Source organism: Monopterus albus, unplaced genomic scaffold (assembly GCF_001952655.1).
Source record: "Monopterus albus unplaced genomic scaffold, M_albus_1.0 scaffold4.1, whole genome shotgun sequence".
Taxonomy (NCBI): domain Eukaryota; kingdom Metazoa; phylum Chordata; class Actinopteri; order Synbranchiformes; family Synbranchidae; genus Monopterus; species Monopterus albus.
In genome coordinates, this window is record NW_018127884.1 from 7,657,436 (window position 1) to 7,677,735 (window position 20,300).

Below are 20,300 nucleotides of genomic sequence, written 5' to 3' on the forward strand. Positions count from 1 at the left end.
CTTGCTTCCAGTCATTCCTAGCTGACTGCTGAACGTCAGCATGGCTGCCTGCCTCCTCGTGAGAGTTCATCAACAGTATATAGCCCACAGCATAAAGTATCAGCTTTGCTGTGTGGTCAGTTTGGTAAGCACAGCCTGAGCATGTCAGCTAAAATAAAATTCTCACTGCTCACTGCCTAGTTTAAACATAAAAAGTAATACTTCTTTATTTTCTGCACTCTAGGAAATACTAGTTAGAACCACTTTCAAAGAAGTTGCTAGTAGTATTCCCAGAAACTTTGTGAAATAACAGAGCACAAAAAATCTATTTTTTTTAAAATATCTTTATCCTGAATAGTTTAAATATATTTCAATGTATTCTGCTAAAATCCAAACCTGTGTATCCTAAGGTAAATATATTCCTCAACTTGGCTTGTGTATAGCAGCTTGTTTTTATTTCATTTTTCCTTATTATTTCATTCTCGTTCATTCTGTCAATATTTCCATGTATGTTTAAACTCAGTCCAACCATTTCCTGAGCCTCCGGGCTAATTTTCCCTCTCATTGCTTGTTGCCCTCCCCCCCAGGCCTTTCTGTTCAGGTGAGTCAGTCCGCTGGGCTGCATCAAGACGAGTTCTGCTCCACTACCTCTTTTCCTCCCTACTGTCTGCCTCTCATCCCCCTCATCTCTTTGCTGTGTTTAATTCCCCAGATGGCTGACAGTGAACCCAAATGCACTTACCTGAAAAGACTGGATGAAGTCAGTGCTATAAACAAACAAAGCCAGAGACTAAACCTTTTGTCCAGACTCTATAAAGGCATACATAGTGAGTACAATATGTTTGGTGTGTTCTTGCACAAAGAACTGTCTGTACTTGCTTAATCCTCGAGGAGTGCTGTGTTGTGCTGCAATGTGAGCAGTTTTAGCAGGCTGAACAGTAGCTCATGTGATGTGAGTGATCATAATACATTGTACACTGTTCTGACCATCTTTAGCATTTCATAATGATACTAACGTATAACATTAATGGTACTGGTTTATATTTAGCCTGCTTTTTGTAAATGCAAAGGTGGGATAAGTCACACATGTACAAGTCCCAAGTTAGCGTGGTGAGAATCAGGCAAGTCATGCCTTTTTAAGTGAAATGTTCACAAACCTCCTCTGATTTTTAATTGTGCATTCATAGGCTAAACTAACCCATTGTAATGAACTAAATAATGCTGTTCACTTCACCTGTCAGTGGTCAGAATGTTGTGGCTGATTGGTGTACGTTTTAAGATAAATGCATATTTCTAACTAAATGCATTGGTAACTTATAGACTGATGACCCTGGGCTAATTCAGCTCCTTGTCATATCACTGAGAGCAGTTATCCAAGGGTAAACAGCTTAATAACGCAATTGTGACTGGGTTAAGTGTAGTGTGAAAAGAGGCAATAATCATTTTAGAGTTGACTAAGATTAAAGTCTGGCTGACAGCCAGTCTTACCCTGTGTTGGTTGTTGAAGAAGTTAATTAAACCCACATGAAAGCCTCTCCTCAGGAGCCCGAAAGATTAAATACCCTCAGGTGTATTCACTCTGCAGCTACCGCACAAGAAAAATGGAACAACAATTAGATAGCATGCACAGTGGTTCTGCTGGGTGTGTTTTCAGATGTGGTATTAACTATAATCAAAATCCTTGAGATAGAAATAATGTTGTGAAAAATAATAATAATGATATTATTGGAGATTTATTAAAAGCCTTGGTTGCTTTCTCATTTTGTAGCTTGCCTATTCATTATGCATCAGGGTTCTGTGTGGAGATTAAAGGATAAGGCCAGTCATTTTCTATATTAAAGGAATTCAACAATCCCTGTACCGAGACTAAAACCAGAAATGAATTGCCTCTATTCACAGTTAATATTTGTCAGTCTTCAACCTGTCTGTGCCATAGGCCTCAGTGTTTCACTCACGTCTTTTTAATTGTTTTTGAGCAACAATGGAGATCTATCAGCGCAGCTGAATAAGCTGATCTAGGTTGGACATGGATAACATTAATATGAGTAGCAGCAAGTTACTGTTGGTTTTAGTCTCTGTAGAGGCATTGTTGAAAATACTATTAATAAAGAAAATGACTGACCTCATTGTTTGCGTAAGCAGTTTTAACTTATGATTCCTTATCAGTGCATCAGATATAGCTTCTGTATTTGTTATTATAATCACACTGGGCAGAGAGTCTTCTTTCCTCATCATATATGCATATATATTATTCTCTGATTGCTCCATCATCCTCGTGAGTGTGCACGTTTATGATTTTGTGTAGTTACATGGGTATATTGTATGATGTCAGCCACATATGAAGTGAAGAAAGTGCACAGTTGTGTCTCCGGGTTTCTGCTCTTTGATATGTGAATTAAGATGTAAGCACACTCATGCACACGCTTTCCGACAGCTTCCTCTCCGCCTGGCTGGAATTTGAAAGACCTGAGCTCCAGCCAAGTCCCTGTTGCTGAGGGGAAACCAGCTGCACACTTATCCAATCCTCCTGTCAGCTCTCCCGCTTATGGAACAGCCCGGCACTGCCCTGTCCACCCCTGCTACTTGAAGACAGTTGGTACATCCCATTGGTGCTTCTCTATCTGGTTTGTCACTGACTCAGTAGTATCATAGCCGTCAGCCAAAAGGTACCCTGTGGAGACACTCAACGATAGTGAGGACGTAAAAAAGAGAGAGTTGCAAGAGAGAAGCAAAGTGTTCAGCTAACCTCTCTTCTCTCAGCCTCCCGTTTAGATTTCTGCATTCTTAATATGACCCTGTTCAGCCCAAGATGTGAGTATACCAGGCTTTATCCCTTTATGTGTGTGCATGCATGTGTTAGTGGATGTTTGCATGCAGCACTGTGTTTCTGAAAGGAAGTGTTTTCCACTGTGCCTCTCATTTTTTGCTCTTTATCTGGATTCTACAAAATTTCTCCATATATTCAGCTTTTAGTTTGCTCATCACTGTACTTCATCTTGAATCCCCAGTTTCTTTTTACTTTTCACTCATAGCTGTTTTCTGTCTTTCTCTGTGCCTACACACTGATACAATCACATGGTGTTGTGGATAAGGGTCTGCAGAAACACAGGGAAAGTGGAAGTTTAAGATGTGAACTCTGTGATGCATAAAGAGATGTTTCTGAGAACTTCATGTTTACAGTTGAACTGTGAGGTGCATATGCTCAAAGCTCATCCTGACTCTCACAATGCCAAGGTCAGCGGTCTCTCTCAGGCCATGATGGCTTGTGAAAACAGAAATGGCCAAAGGCTTAATTATGTTGAGCTGCTGCTCTCTGGCAGTGGATTAAGCATTCATTTTGTTTTCTTTTTTCCTCAGTTGTAGAATGAATAGGATTTTTTTTCTACAGTATTTTACCAGACATGCAGAGTGGCTACATCACCTCACAACTTCCACACTAGTTCAGCAGTGGCACTCCACTCACAAAGCTAAACATTTGTAAGGAAAGCAAAGAGTTCATTACAGTCTGAAAGACTTTGCAGTGAAAGTGAACCTCAGTCCAGGTCAGTTCTGTGTGGTTTGCAATAATGTGAGATCTTTTCAGGGTCTGCAACTCAGACCATGTATAATGGTGGCACTACTGTGTCTCCCCCATTCAAACGCAATAGCTTTTGTTCACCATCTTCTCCACTTTTATGGTGTAAAGATTCAATCTTTCTGTTTGGCACACAAACATGACATCTTTTCATATAAACCATCCCCATCTTTCCACTCTGCTTCTCTTTTTTTTATCAGTTAGGGTTATAATCCACATTTCATGTTGACAGTAATGCCCGTGATTACACTGACTTTATGCCTAAAAGTGAAAACTAAAGCTTGGTGATTGCTAATTGACAGCAGGTCTGGCCTGAGAGGTCTGACCTAAAGACGTAGCACGGCAGTGAAGTGGAGGCATGAATGCAGCACCTTTACATCCACATTTGATAAACTACCTCTTCATATGTAAGGTGCTGGACTATGACCAGTAAACTTTGTAGCAAGTGAGGGCTAAAAAGATGTGAGCATATTAATGTGGCAACAAGCAAAGAACAGCCTCTTATGATCTGTAAAACATTCTAAACATCAGCAAAATGTGCAGCAGGATGCAGAGCATACAGTACAGGATATAAAACATACCTAATTAATTAGAAGGCTAAGGCAGGATATCTGTGAAAAATGAGCACTCAGGTGTGGAAATTCATTGTGCACAAAAAGAAACAGCATATTCCACACTAATGTGTCTGCTGTTTGCAAATATTTATATTTTGACTACTGTGCTTTGAGCAGAGATGATCAAAAATTGTATGATTTTAGCAATTCATTACCAATTATGCACCATAATATTTCACCAGGCTTTGAAATAGTTTCTTAAATCTGCCAACGCAATCAATGCAGGTGTTCATGTTTATATGATTGTTGCAGAATTGTTCAGTCATAATTGGTTTAATTCATTTGTCTTTTTGGAAGGAAAGTTTGACAAAAGAAAGCTCTGTGAGCAGGATAACAAAACATCAGCCTGAAATACTGCTGAAAATATCTGTCAGCTCGAGCCTTTGCGTTCTGTTCCTAAATTAGCTATGCAATTTAAATGTTAATTGAAAAATACACCAAAAAATTTAAGAACGAAAAAACCCCTGCATGAAAAATTGAAGAACCAGGGAGAAAGAAAATGATTGTTTTTAACTTTAGCTACATTTTATCTGATCATATTATCTCATCTCTTACACGTCACTGACTTCAAAGTCCACAGATTAAAATGACATGACGATTCATGCCTTTCTGCATGTGATTCTGCAGAATCCATGACTGCCTTAATGTTTCATTTTTTAGTTATGTAGCTGCATACACAAACCACCCAGAGCCTAACTGCAAGTAGTAATGTAAAAACAAATGATTGAATGAATGAAATAGTTAATTGGCTTTGATAAGGAATCACTGTGTGCAGGCAAGTGGAAAGACGGGTCCACACAGAGTAGCTTTCCTGGAGCTGGCAGAGAATTCAAGGACACTTGACTGACTGGGGTCTTCAAAGGCCGTCCAGTCAGCTGAAGCACAATCCTGCTTCCTCTGGAGATCCAGAATTTAAAAAACCTTTCCATGTTGTTGCTAAGCAATTTTGGTTCCAGGTAGTGCGATTAAGTCAGCTCTCACTTTGACTCTGTATAAAGCGACAGTCTGGCACTCACCCTGATGTCCGTTCGTACAAAGCGACAGTTACAGACCGTAGACGGTGGCACAGGCTGAGGCTTTTTAACTTATTATAGCTGATTGTTTGTGACCTTGATGCGTCCTCTGGTGCTCCTATTTTACAAACGTGTTGCCTGTTAGATTAGCCCACTGTTTGATTTATGCATGATCTCTCTGTCCTTTTTTTTAGCTGGGGTCTCTTGGGCTTGTCCCTGATTTAGCTGCTCTGTAGTGAGAATCATGACTCACAATGCAGTGTTATATTACTAAATGCCATTCACGAATAATACTGTCACCATACCAGCAGTTTTGAGATGGACAACCTAAGGTAAAGTAAGTGTCCATGATGCATCCCAGGCATCTGTGTTGATAAGGAGGAAAATATGCCAAAATAAGAAGATGTACAATTGTTTTTTTAATGTTTAAAGTTTTTTAAGCTTTTCAGCTAAACAAAGTTCTAATAAGGAAAAGTAAAATAAATTAATTAAAAACACCAAGGCGAAAAAAGATCAGGTATTGTATTGGTATGACTAACACCCTTCCATGGTGCATAAACAGCTGTACACAGCTGTAATATTATAAAATGTGTCTTCAAATGAGAAGTTATCATTTTTGAGAAATACGGCACATAAATAAACACTCAAAATGTACTGATATTTGCAAACAACTACATTATAGTGTGTTAAAAACCATTTATGAATTTTTAACCTAGTGCTTAGAAATTTTAACTTTGATGGGTAAAAGTGAAGTGTTACTGATGTGAATAATGGAAATGGAAAAAAAAAACAAACATGTGAGGCTCAGCGAAAAACCACCGCCGACATTATTGTCTCTAGGGGTGCACCGAACTTTCGGCCTAAAATTCCATTTCTATTTCGGGCCGGAATAAAAAACAAAACACCCCGAAAATGCCCCGCCCCTCCTGTCCTCGCGCAGCACAGGTTAGGTCTCACTCACGCTGGAGCTGTTATGTCACGCGTCTCCCCATCGAGGACAAAGCATGTCAGCGGTATGGAAGCATTTTGAAGTTTCAGGTGAGGACACCAAAGTTGCAATATGCAACATTTGTTCTGGGAAAATATCGAGAGGAGGTACGGTGCCAAAGAACTTTTCGACAACAGGTTTGATACACCACCTGAAAACACGACATCCAATTGAATATGAGGAGTACCGCAAAACAACATTGGTTAAAATTGCCCCAACTACATCACAAATACCCTCGGTCGCCACGTCCTTTGAAAAGACTAAGAAATTTACAGATGATAGTCCCAAAGCATGTGGCATTACTGAGAAAGTAACGGAATTCATTGCCTTAGACGACCAGCCGTTTTCTGTCGTGGAGGACATTGGATTTCGTAGGCTCATACAACATATTGAGCCGCGTTATAACTGCCAAACAGACGCTATTTTGCATAAACATGTCTACCTGAAATGTATGACGGAGTTGCAAAACACGTCCACGAGCTCATTACCACAGACATTTGGAGCTCAGACGTTAGACAAACTAGCATGTTTATATACATACATACACACATACACAATTATAGAGTAAGCGTGTATTAAAAATTTGAAGTTTTTAAAAGAAGCCATTTTCGGTTTCGTTTCGGTTTTCGGCCAAGTGCATCCTAAATTTTCGGTTTCCGCCCAGAATTTTCATTTCGGTGCATCACTAATTGTCTCGAATGAATAACAAACTTTTTTCAAATTCAAAACATCCACAAACTCAAAAAATTAAAAAACAAAACATTTTGAGAGTTTTAAGTTTTGTTTTTTTTATCTGTGCAAATTAAACTTTAAAACAGCACAATATACAGTATGTATGTATATACATAGTGTGTGTGTGTGCTGAAGTCTGCACTGCAGAAGCTAATTGCTGCATATAGGAATTTTTGTTTACCAAATATCAGTCTGATTACCTCCTGATGCTTTGCTCCTGTAGAGCACAACTACAGCGCTCAGCAGCATCCTCCCCTCTATTCCTGTGTAATAGCTTCATCACGCAGTCAATCATACAGTTGTCATGTCGCTCAGCAGAACATAATAAGACTAAAGATCCTCCCACCACACAGTGTCGCTCAGCAGAACATAAGACTAAAGATCCTCCCACCACACAGTCCTGAGTCTGTGTAGATGATACAACATACCTTAGGTATATTCAGAGGCTGGATTACAACTTTTTAAAAATAGGTTTTAAACGGTTTTGTCTGAGTGAAATTAACAGTGTTTGGCCTTTTTGTTTAAAAAGTTCCTCGCCAGCAAATCCGCTTTTGGCTGCAGACAAGCTATCTAGCAGGTCACAGTTTTGACTATAAACTGTTGGAAAATGATCTTGGCTGTGGGAGGTAAAGGCACATACAAATGTCTAAATTTCTTTTCACACGTTCAGACCCATACTTAATTAATTGTAGCTTCCAGCCATTTGACAGTCACGCTGTGTGAGCGTACGTGCAGCTGGCCTAGTCACACTCCATTCACCACCCATCTGTCCATGTCAGACCAGCCTTCTCTCCTCTCCTCTCATTTTATCATTTCTTTCTTTTTGGTTCAACCTTTTCTCTTTTTTACTCACCTTCAGTAAACTGAAGCCAAGCCGCTGAAACACGAGCAGTGAGCTAATGGCATATCCTGTAATCAAGATGGCTCCTGGTTAATTGCCCCACGCATATATAAGTGTTTGCAAGAGAGTCATACAAAAACAAAGAGCTGGGGTTTGGTTTTTAAGAATCTAAAGTTGCACCAGGTGCCTGAGGTATGCTTGCAGATGAGAAACAAAAATGGAGGTGAACAGCTGGTTCGGAGTGACAGAGGCAATCAACAGAGATGGATGTGAAAAACAGCCACTGTCAGCCTTGCTCCAATAAAGAGTGTAGGATAAACATGACCAGAGAGTGTATCATCTGAACATACTTCTCAGTCTGTGTTGTGTTGTGACACTCTTTACTGCATCTGTACAAAGTTCACTGGTTGTTTTTCCATGCAGACATGAACATGAGCGGGGAACTGAAGTCCAGCCGCTCCAGGGCAGCGAGCAAGAGGACCAGCAACACCATTTATGGGTGAGTATGAAACGGCATACACAGATGCAGTCACAGCCCCTTGTACTCAGAGGTAATCATGCACTCCATTATTTGCTGCAGCCCTTTATCTGTGCCTAAATGGCTGCGCTTCAGTGTTGCAATCAATGTAGTATTATTCATTATTAGCTTCATAGCAACTGTGTATCTAAGCTGCTATTGATTTTAGCCAGAGGTGCCGTCTCCATCAGTCAGATTTTTAATCTATTTGTTGATGTAGTGCACACATATGATTGGAGCTGATTACTGTTTATTCCTGGTGGTTCAGTGCAGTGCTGTGGAGCTACACTAACCACTGTATGCTTAGATAGCCGGTGGAGGGAATGGGGTCAGTGGGAAAGAGACAAAAGTGTGCAGGCTTGTTTGAATTCATTCATGCCTTCATTACACTCACCTCCAACTCCCTCCTTCCTCTGTCTTACTCTGGCTGCACCTCAGTCAGACTGAGCTCCCCTAATGAGCATAAACCACATGAGGTTTGAGTACGTTCTCAACTTTAAGGTCTTTTCCCACTGACTCAGACTCTTTGCCCAGGATGTCCTCTGGAGGTCCATGTTGTTCTTCATTCAGTGCATGACACAGAAACAATAAATATGGCAATTAAATGCATCATTAAATCATAAAAGAGAATGGTGACACCACTAATTCAAAAATATTAATACTTATTCGGTTCCTGGAAAAATATATTTAGCCAATTACATAGCTGTAAAAAAAAATTAATCCAGGCACGCAAGGCTTTTTGCTGTCACTGGAGACAGAGAAAGGAAAGCTCGTCACATTACAGCAACAGAGGTAAGCAAGCAAAAATATTGAAATACTTTGTCGGGCTTCCACCCTAGGACATCAAAATGGAAAATAGCAAGAACAGGAAAGGAATATTAACAGATTTAATAATGTGAATGCCAACAAATCTCATTATTCTGTACTTCTGCATGCCTGAGACCTGTTTCCAGTGTTTCAGCTCCACAACAAATGCTGATACCTTTGCTTTCCTGGCAGCTCCGTTTCCTGTCCCTCTGTTATCATACAGTAGTACTGTATGTCGGTATTAATGTAGGTTTTCAACCAGTGGTCCACGGCCCCCTGGACGCCTGTGAAGGCATTGCAGGTGATCCCTGACCTTATATTCAATAATATAGTTCCACTGAAGGAGTCATGTTTAAGTTTAATTGTATTTTTAAACACATTTTTATGTATTACTTATTGTTTGTGAATAATCTAATTTATGTAAATATATAATGTTTAGAATATCTGGTGTAGCCAGATGGGCACTGTCTTCAGGTTCAGGTTTTTAGTCAGAATGGTTGTCCCTGGTCACAAATGGTTGAAAAACCCTTACACATTTTGTGTCCTGTTAATCCAGCTTTCTGCCTGTGCTCCCTCCACTCCCCCTGACTGTGTCTTTCTAACCTTAAAACCTGAAACCTTATTTTCCCATTCCACCATGTAACTACTCCGCAGCATGGGGCAATGCATTAATGAGGTTAGTCACGCAGCACACGCTCACACACACGCGCGCACACACATCCTTGTTTTTGTCACTTACTGAGTCCCTACAGAGACTTACATTCGTTTCCAGGAGACTTGCCTAACCTTAGTCAGAACTGCTACTGTCTAACATTAACTGTCACCCTAACCTTAATCAGCCACTTACTCTAACCTTACACCCCACCGTTTTCGTAAAATTTGAAAAACTACGACCAGCTTCTGGTCCCCACAAGTGACTTCCAGTCCCCACAAAGGTAGTAGCTCACAGATTTCGAGCTGCACAAGTATAGAAAAACAAGGGCACACACACATAATGACTAACCACAAATGGAACACACCTGAGGTATCAACCCTGAGATAACCTGGGCTGTCCTGATTTTTCACACAAATGACATGGACTTAAAGTGACTATAAACAATATTTTTATAATAATAGTGACTCAAAGGCGATGTGAAAACGTGACAGAATGAAAGTGGTTGGTATAATAGCAGAAATGAATGTACAGGGTATTATCACTCACTATGCGGCTCCCCTGCTTTACGTGGCTTTATACTGACTTTCAGCTCCTGGTTTAGACATGTGACTTGGATCTAAATGCCAGACAGACAAAGTGGGGAACCACTTGGGGAACAGGTATTAAAGAGACAGGTGCGTAGCTAAAACAAGCTGTCCTTTTTCCTACATAATACCAGTACTGTAGTTTTTTTAGTTCACAGGAATGTGAAATAAATAAATTATGAGAGGAACCAGCTCTGGATGGCACAGCAGCCTGGTGGTTAGCACTGTCTCCTCACAGCAAGAAGGTTCTTGGTTTGAGCCTCGGCTGACCTGGGACCTTTCTGTGCATGTTCTCCCTTTGCCTGCATGGGCTCTCTCCGGGTACGCCGGCTTCCTCCCACAGTCTAAAGACATGCAGCTTAGGTTCATTGGTGACTCTAAATTGCCCTTAGGAATGAGTGTGAGTTTGTGTGGTTGTTTGTCTACATGTCAGCCCTGTAATAGATTGGCGACCTGTCCAGGGTGGTCCCCGCCTCTCACCCAATGGCAGCTGGGATTGGCGCCTGCCCCCCCTGCGACCCCATTCAGGGATAAGCGGTATACATAATGGATGGATGGATGAACCTGATCTACATGATTATTTCCCAGGAACAGAAAGTACAGTATAGATAAAGTCACAAATGTAAATCATAGCAAGCAAAAATTGTATCTGTCCAGACTCCAATAATCCTGCTTTGTGCTGCTGGCAGCAGTGTGCCCCATCTCCTCCCCCCCTCCCACTGTTCTCACAGAGCTGTCCAACAAACCCTGCTGCCTGTGGCCTAGATTACATTGTGGAAAAACTTTTAACCCATGTCTAAGGTGCTAAATCTACTGATGCAACATGTTGCATGTGACCTGCATTTCTGAACTGTTATTGTGACTAGAAATTTGGATTACCAAACTCAGACATTAACATTTTAACTCCTGTCTACAGTTAAAACCAAAAAAGTATTTCATTTTATGTCTTGAGATATTCTAAGTCATCACTTGTCACATTATAACAGGCAAGTTTCTTCCCTCCTCTTCCTTTGTTCCCCCCTGCCACAATTTCATATGTCTTCCCCCAGGCTATTTGCTCCACAGCGACCCTGACAAGGGTTTTTGTCATCATTTATCGTCCATTCCTCATGACTGTCACAGGCTCCCTGTCGCTTGGCAAGCCCCAGCTGTTGTAGGAGCGATGTGCTAGAGAGAGAGGCAAACATTTCAGAGTCCAGATGTTGCTGCTGCAGCCTTGGCCTTTGTGTGCTCCAGTGCACTATTACAAAAGCTCACTGTAGTGTATAGCCTGTATGGGGAGGCACAGGTGCCAGAGGAAGGGTCTCAGAGGTGTATGTGAGTTATATACAGTTACCCCATGACTTAAGAGATGTGGTTAATTAGGACAAAAAAGAAAGAAAAAACTTCTATAGTTTTGCACTTTTAGAACTTTTATTTGCCTTTTCTGATGTCGGGCACAGAAAGGCAGACAAGAAACTGAGACAAGGGAAGATCTGCGACAAATGTTCAAGGCTGGAATTGAATGGCAAATACTTTGTGCCTGCCAGAACCACTCAACTATCAGGGCGCCATTCTTTATTTATCATTTGTATAGTGAGCTACTAAAGAACTGGAACAATATTGACAACTAAATCATAGCTCCACAAACAAACATTTACTTCATTTCTAGACCCATAATTTTACTAAAACCACTTGCTCCAGTTACATTTCTCCGTCCTCTCTGATTTTAAGCAAACTTTTATGGCGCTCTCTGCAGACCTCCTGCTCCTTGTGTAGTTCATAGTCCTGTGTTCAGCTTTCCTCAGTAGAAATGCCCAAACTGTGCTGAGGTTACGACTGTACTCACTTCATGATCTGCTCCATTTTGCATATTATTGGAAAGAGGAAGGAGCAAATCAGAGAGGGATGCAAGGGGACTGGCCTGAGCACCGAACATCTGAGCTCTGGTATTTTTGTCTGTTTTTTCTGTGAACTTCATTCTTTTAATATTCTCTCATCTGTTTTAATTATCAGAGGGGCCAGTCATAAAGGAGTTAGTTTGGATGGCAGTGATGCAAAAGGTCCATCTGTCATACAGGCTCAAATAATCTGATGGGGAGTATGAACTCAGTTGCCGGGAGCAGGTGATGATGTCCTGTGTGATACGCAGTGTGCCACAATTTAAAGGCTAATAGGATGTCAAATATCACAAAAATAAGATGGAGAAAGGAGGATGATGGGAAACGTGTCACATAAGTAGACTAGGGCAACTGATGGCCAGAACCGTATAAAGACAGAGGCTGTAATAAACCAGCATGATACTACTGGGAATAGATCTGTAAAACTACACTATGCAGATTTTTAAACAGTGTAATTTTAGTTACACCTTCTACCATTTCATTTGTTCTCATGTAACACTTTTTGACAGATTGTGTGTGTGTGTGTGTGTGTGTATAGCCTGAGGCTCAGCTGGCTGACATCTATAAAACCATCACAAGCAGTGAAACAGCAAAGGGCAAATGGCGGCAAACCGCAGTAAAGAAAGCAGTGTTAAAGTTCACCCTTTTTCTATGAACAGTCTCAATCTGCTGGACATGCTTGTGTGACATCACTGTGATTGTCACAGCACAGCTGACTGCCAGCTGCTGCGACACCCGCCCGCAGCTTAGTTTGCACACAATGTCGTTGTTGTTGTTTTTTTTATGATAGTTACAAACATTATTTAATTGAAAAGAGGTGTGAACTGACAGTGTTTAATGTTAATGTGACAAAAATAGTATTTTGTTGCTGGAAAGACTTGTAAATACACAGATTAGATGCAGCATAGTGCTGGATCCACCCTCATTCCTTCCCCTTAGGTTATGATGCGAGCTATGCACAGCTGCTCCTGGTGGATGCAGGAGTCCAGCCCCAGCTGTGATCTCACCGCTCTGATGTTGGCACAAGGGGCAGCTGTCCTGTGCTTGCTGACTTGGCTAAAAGTCAATGTAACATGTATTTGATATTTTATTGTTTTTTTCAAATATAAATATTCAGAAAATCAATTAACAAAGACAAATAAGTTGAAATAGAAGAAAAATCACCTACTGTGGCATGGCTGGTTTCTGTTGTTCATTTATATTGAAAAGCAATTCAGGGTATACTGCAATTCACAATGATGAATTTCTTTCTATTTAGTTTTTCCTCACTTGTACCCAGACCATTCTGCTTATGTCTGCACCTCGGTGAAATGAAGTTAAATGGAGTGTGGAGAGAGGTCTAGGCCTGTGTGACTAATATGGCAGTGTTTTCATTGTGAGTAGCAATGTTGTTCCACCCATGTCAGACACAATGTGGCCAATCAGCTCTCATGACTAACTGTAAAACAAGCATGAAACCCATCTCGGCCCACAGTGTATTTGTGTGTTCATCTAGCATGGTGGCTCATTTCTAAGGCAGCAGGATTTGAGTGTCGTGTCCAATAAATGTATGTTACTGTGAATGAAAGCAGGACAAGCTGATCACAGTGATATGGTCTAGAACTGTAGTCAATCATAGTCAACCTCGGTAAAAATGTAGAAAGTCGGCAAAGAATGTGTCTCTTTGTGCCACAAAGTCCTTTTGCTATGAATCGGAATGGAGTAGTAGTTTTAGAGAGCATGCATACAACACCTTTTCCAAAACAATCCGACGGTCACGTCCCACTTCATGTAATGATTGGCCAGGGGGAGAGAGGCCAGGCAGAGTTTGAACTTCTCTTTTCATCCGTGCTTTTAACTGTGGTCATTTGAACAGCTACACTATGCAGTAAACATTTGTCTTGTTCAGACAGAAATGTGAAACTACACACTGGCTCATGTAGCCTCCACAGGGTCTTCATACGCTATCCCTGAGTGAGTGAATGAAGCCGTTGTCACACATGAACCCCCCGGACTCTGTTTCAACGGAATGCGGTCTGGATTTTGTCCAGAGTTGCCCTTTCACACATGTAACACACAGCAGGAGATAGTCCTTGTCAGACAGGTTCTAACCGGCTGGAAATACTGCGTTTGGTTTATTCAAGGGGGCGGGCGCCTGGGTAGAGTGTGCAGGAGGCAGGACATGATACCGTCATGAAGCCAGTTTGTGATTTGGTCATAAACAACCGAATCTGTTGCCATTTCTTAAATTTTTCTGACATTTCTGGCACTGGCTCTTAATGACAGAAGTTCCCGAATCTCGCTATGTTTCTACTTGGATATGTTCACTGGCATCTTCATTGTAAATAATCTGTTTTCTTCACCATTGGATGTTTTTATTCTTCTGGTTTCACGCCTGTCACATGATAGAATGTCATCAACACACCCACTAGCTTCGTGTAAATACTCCGGACTATACTCTGCCATTTTCTCACATGGGCCCGCTTCAGCTCACTCAGACATTATGTGGACTTTGTACCAGTGGGCTGGCAGAGTAAAGTAATATCTGGGTTGACTGACTGGGACATTTGTGTTCTCACATACAGCTCCTCTGAGCAATGTCTGGATAATTTCAAGGTTTTACTGCATGCCTGAAAAGGGCTTGACTGAGTGAGGAAGGGAGGGAGGGAACTACCCCGAATGGCAAGTATAATGCCAAGGCGGCAGGTTTTCTTGTTGTTAGTCCAAAAAAAGCCCACTAACTATTCACAAAGCCTATTGTACCTCCCTACTTCATTTAAGCATTCATTTTACAGTGTAGCTGCTGTTTTCATTTTTCTGTCCAGCTTTTCCCTCTGTCCTTTGCTGGCTTTCTGTCTGCATGGATGCACAGACAATGTGCTGTCTGCAGTCTATTCTATGAAAGATGATGTGGACTGTACTGTAGGTAAAGGTCAGTCCAATCAGAGGTAGATGTACTGCTGGAGAAAAGGTCACTCTGTGCAGAGCAGAGAGGAGAGTGCATCTGCTGCTTTCAGCAACACTGCCAAAGCCTTTGAGCAGAGAACAACTGAAGACAGGAGATGGTTTGGCGATGGAGACAGAGGTATGAAGAAAGGAGGGACAGAGTGATATGTTGGGTGTAGAGACGATGATCTGTAGAGATAAGGTCATGAGCTAGCGGTGGGGACACCAGTGGCTCAGGGCATGATGGCAAGAATGAGAATGACCCCATAAGTGAGAAAATTAAAATATTTTTCTAGCCCTGTCAGTGTGTATGTGTGCGCGTTGGTTTATATCCGCATATTCCATGCCTCGGTGCATTACCATGCCAGAGGAGTTATCTCTCCTGCATGCTCATCACTCTATAGGGTTTGGTCTCCCTGCTAATGAAGTCATTTCTATCCTTACTGCCTACTCGACCCAGGTAGGAGCAGGTGGGAGAGAGAGAAAAGGAGGCATGAGTAAGGATTGACACAAAAGGGTGAAAACACGCATGGTGTGAATCAACTGAAAGAGAGAGGGGTAGACTGGAGAGAAAAATGCAGAGAAAGAAATAACAGTCAGGGAGAGTGAGGGGTGAAGAAAGCAAAGGAGGGAAAGCAAGTGAGCACTGCACTGTGTGTCATTGGCCCCCTGGCGTGAACAATCCATCTCAAATTGATCTTCCAGCTTGGCCCAGCAGGGCATTCTGAATCAATCTCAAATTGATCTCTGTGCCAGAGGTCGGGGAAACTAGCAGTGGAGCTTATCAGAAATATAGTGGTGCTGGGAGGATCTGACAGGGAAACTTATCACACTGCACAACAGGAAATGGGCTCAGAGCTCCTGGGGCAGCAAGAAGACGAGCCTGCTCCCTGTACACACACACTAACACACAGATCCAATGTCCCCGTGTGTACGCAGCACAGCCATACACTGACACATGCTCCCCACTGTTCAGCACAGTACAGAGAGGGTATACTGTGCATTGACAGATGCACATAAATAAACACACACACACAGTCCAGGCATTAGTACACACTTAGACTGCCTCAAAAAATAAAAAGTTTGTCAGAGCACAGTATACCAATATATTTTAAGTTAGACAGGTGAGATTAGACGCCTGGAGCTCTTAATGACTTATAACACATTTAACGTGTCCTCAGCAAAGCTGTGTAAAAGGCCCGAGGAAGGACAATCAATAAAGACTTGCAGTTAGACGGTCGGCTTAGCAGAGCGACCTGCCTCCCCAGGCATAGTAAAAAATAAAACAATATAAACAATTGTTCAAAAGTGACTTTCATCACATAGTATCTCTGGAAACACTTAGAAAATCAATTACAGGAGGATAAGAACCCAGCACTTAGCACACATACCACAGCTTCCTAGGCACACTCAGTGTGTACTCATACAGTTATGAGCTAGTGAAAAATCAGCTGGCTGCTACTCAAGATACTTGGAATCCTTTGTAGTGGGCTGTGAGTACTGTCTAGTGGCCAGTGTTCCCCTTTATGCTTCTAAGGAATTGTGGACTGAAGTGCTTTTCCTTGCTTCTCCTCTGCTGAGGTCACCAGATTGAATCTGACAGCGGGTTGTCAGAGCATGACCAGGGCCCAGAACACATGGGAAACTAGCTCAGAGTTTATTTTGATGACGGAGAGAGACAAAGGTAGGGCAAGAGGAGCAATACATGTGACGAGAGATTACAGGGATGCAGTGGGAAAGAGCTGATGGGGGTGGCTGTGTTTGAATATGTTGTGTTTGGGAGGTAGCAGGAGAACCGTTTTTGAAGCCTGGACTGGAAAAGCTCTCTGTTGGCACAGAGGAGCAGTGGAGTGGAGGAGATAAAGGTGAGTGTGATGGCATAAAAAAGCATGAGTGTGTGGGTATAAGTGGCTGCATGTCCAAGGAACTATACAGTATATAGGTGACCCCAGTGACCCTCAGGACAGCAGTGAGAAACCTAAGCACATGCATGCATGCTCTCATGATGGCAAATAATAGAAGTCATTTTCTATAAACTTGAGCATTTAGTAAATTAGTAAAAATACATTTTTAAATCTTATTAATCTACAAAAATCCCATAAGAACTGAAAACTGGAAATTCTCTAGAATCAGCTTCTGTGATACAGATGCTGACCCCTGAGAGGCCATCCTGATGTGGCCTGGCCTTCTTCTTGCAGACACAAGAGCTCTTGTTCAATTGAGAAATTGTTGAGGGATAAGTCCAGAAAATTACTACTTGGCAACTGAAAGTAATCCATCACTGCAAAAATTGTATAACAATCCAACAGTGCCATCACACAGTGCTGATCACCGATATGCAAGATTTGCCACTATGGCCTAATACAACAATAGATATTAGAGGGACAGTTAGCGTGGCGTAAATGGTATAGAAAGATCTATGAAGCTTTGTTATCAAGTGTATTTATAAAAATGTTCTTGTTCACTGAATCCTAAACTCTGTTTGGTTCTTACAAAATCAGAAATCAGCTTATAAACTGTACAATACATGCTATCATATTTATAGTCTGTGAATCAGCTGTAATTGCAATTTTTAATTCATTAATTTGACAGTTTAGATTTGCTGCACGACTCTTGCATCTCCTTAAAATTCTGCTGAGGTCTTCTTTTCTGCAGTACCAGACTGTTTAGTTTTTCTCTGAGCTGAACAAACACATTGTCTTAAAGTCGTACACTTGTCTCCCTCCTCTAACACGTCTCTGTCTCTTTTGATTTTTCTGCCTCTTTCCATCTCTACCTTAACAGGAATGTGGCAGATACAGGAAGGTTGTTGACCGAGAACGGCTGCTGTTAGCTGAGGTTAAGGTTTTGTCCGGTGAGGATCACAGACTGCAGTTTGATGTTGACTCAGCAAATGTCAGTCCTGTCAATCACAGTTAAAACAGCTCTTTGGAGGGCCTTTCTGAATGGCAGCTTATTATTCGCCCTTGATAATCCCTAAATGTTCAGATCCTCTCTTGCTGTCCAAGGATAGAGCTGCATTTGTTTGGCTGGATGACAAAGCTTAACTAGACACAGCTATTCACACACACGGTCAAAGCTTTTCAGCAGCAGTATCTTGTCTTTTTTATTCTTTTTGGTAGTGAGCAAAGAAGTTAATTTTAGCTCAGTGTAATCATGCTGCTTTGCCCTTCTCACAGTTGAAGTGAAATGACTTTCAGCTTTTAATTCTTCAGTAATTTCAGGACAACAGCATAGTTCAGGACATGAAAACGATGTAGGGGCTTGACAGAGTTGAAAAGGCTGGAAGGATTAATTACTCCAGGCAGCCTTGGGTAACCTTTTAACTGAGCACTCCAAGTCGGTTCTGACAGGAATAGTCACCCCTGTTAGAGGAAATGTCTGGATATGTGTGCTCCTCATGCTCTTTACAGGTAATGAATGGAGGGGAGGGGTCTTTGTGAGTGCCCTGGATGTCACCTGTCACCTTACTCCTGTGTAGAACTGCTAATTAGCACTAAATATCCTGAAATTTCCAATAACTGCACCCAGTGGGACCCTGAGCTTTGATGAATGGCACCAAGCTAAATCAGCTGGACCTTCTGGAAAGAAGCCACACACATACATACAGTATATGAAGTACATACATCACTAACAGGTAGACGGCTTGTTAACCAGCCCTCATTCCAGCTATCTCTCTCACTGTAAAACCAAGCTTTAGTTCAAAATGCCTTTTCAAAGTTGGCTAAAAAAGTAGCATCATTTGCTCATTTTGTTATGTGTTGAGTTGTGTGCAGATGGTTCTAAGTCATGCAGAAGAATTGGACTTATCCCACTCCAAACACTGTTCCTCCAGGAGGATTAGCCACATTGTCAACACTCCTGAGGGGTGCACATTCTACAGCACACACACACACACACACACACACACACACACACCAAGCTAGACCCACACTTATCTGCAAACGCACACAGGCATACCTACGACCACGCACTATACATGAATGCTCACACAGATTAACTATAGCGTTCACACACACACAGGCTCGTCTTTCTATAGTTGGGGGTACAATCATTGACATTATGCAAGTGCCTAACTCTAACAGTTACCCTATCCCTAACCTAAACCTAATTCAAACCACAACCCTAAAACTAAGTTTTAACCCTCCATCAGCCCTTTGAGGGTGAAACAGTCGGCCAAAATATCCTCACACTGGTGGTTAAACTAATCCACACAAAGACATGCGTACTCTAGATTATTCTACATGTCTTCTAGTTTTTGGTGCTGTGATCTTTTTCTTTTTTTATTTTTAGCCGTGCTTTGTTTTTGTCTGTCAAATAGAGGACAAATCTGGCACCTTATCAGATTGGATTATATAAAATGCTTTTTCAGTGAAAAAAACAAAACATGTACAGTGTTAGTCATTCATTCGTGCGCTGCCCTGCAGGAGTGCTAAATGAGCAATTAATATAAAAGCTCTATGCTTTTAATCACAGTAAACATCTGTAAGACCGTCTGATATGAAAGGCTGATTATGTTAATCTTTTGTTTACAGTCCAGGGCCACTGACTGTCTCTTCTCCTCATGTCTCATCTCCTGTCCTTTTTGTCCTCCTCCATTCTGTGTCTGTGTTACTGTTGCCTGTCACCTTTACATTTTCTTATGTTCCTTATGTTTCACAGCTTCATGTGCTGTGTGATCAAAACCTTGCTGCAAATGGGGACGTTTCATGGTCATAGACTATAATGACACTGTCTTTTGTCTCACGTGGAAAAACACTTTAAACACCATCTCTTGTGACTTAGTAAAGTTGCTCTATTTCAGTTCACTGAGCCAGAGAGCAGACACACACTAGAAACACAGGCTTATTTATGAGACTTGGTTATTATTGCCAACTCTGACATTTTTAGCTGGTTGGCTCGTCAAAGACTGACCATACCATGCTATGTCATACCTCGTCCCTGCCATGGCTGATCCTGCAAGCCCACTGTATCAGTCAGGAATGTCCACACCCTGACAGCTGTAGGAGAATCTGACTCATTTCTCTCTTTGTCCTCATCCTCCTTGTCTCTTCATGCAATGCTCCACTCATCCTTTCTCACTCTCCCTTTCCCCTTACCCACTCTTGTATGAGAGCTCTGGCAAGGTGGCACTTCCTTCTCCTGTCATTTGAGTGTTTCAGTAGTTTACCTACAAGGGGGCATAAGGGGT

At 41.7% G+C, this 20,300-nt stretch overlaps 1 protein-coding gene across 3 annotated transcripts in view; it reads left to right on the forward strand.

Annotated features, from left to right (window-relative positions):
* The first annotated feature begins 2,607 nt into the window (after nt 1-2,607).
* Nucleotides 2,608-20,300, forward strand: part of LOC109964718 (heterogeneous nuclear ribonucleoprotein C) — a 32,739-nt gene continuing 15,046 nt past the window's right edge. For 2 of the 3 annotated variants that reach the window (XM_020608230.1, XM_020608248.1), the window contains exons 1-2: nt 6,112-6,218; nt 8,165-8,240. In XM_020608230.1, coding sequence (XP_020463886.1) covers nt 6,185-6,218; nt 8,165-8,240 — 110 coding nt within the window. In that variant the 5' untranslated portion in view covers nt 6,112-6,184. Of the gene's footprint in view, nt 2,791-6,111; nt 6,219-8,164; nt 8,241-20,300 lie in introns of those variants that run through there. The other variant, XM_020608239.1, reaches the window with a different exon arrangement.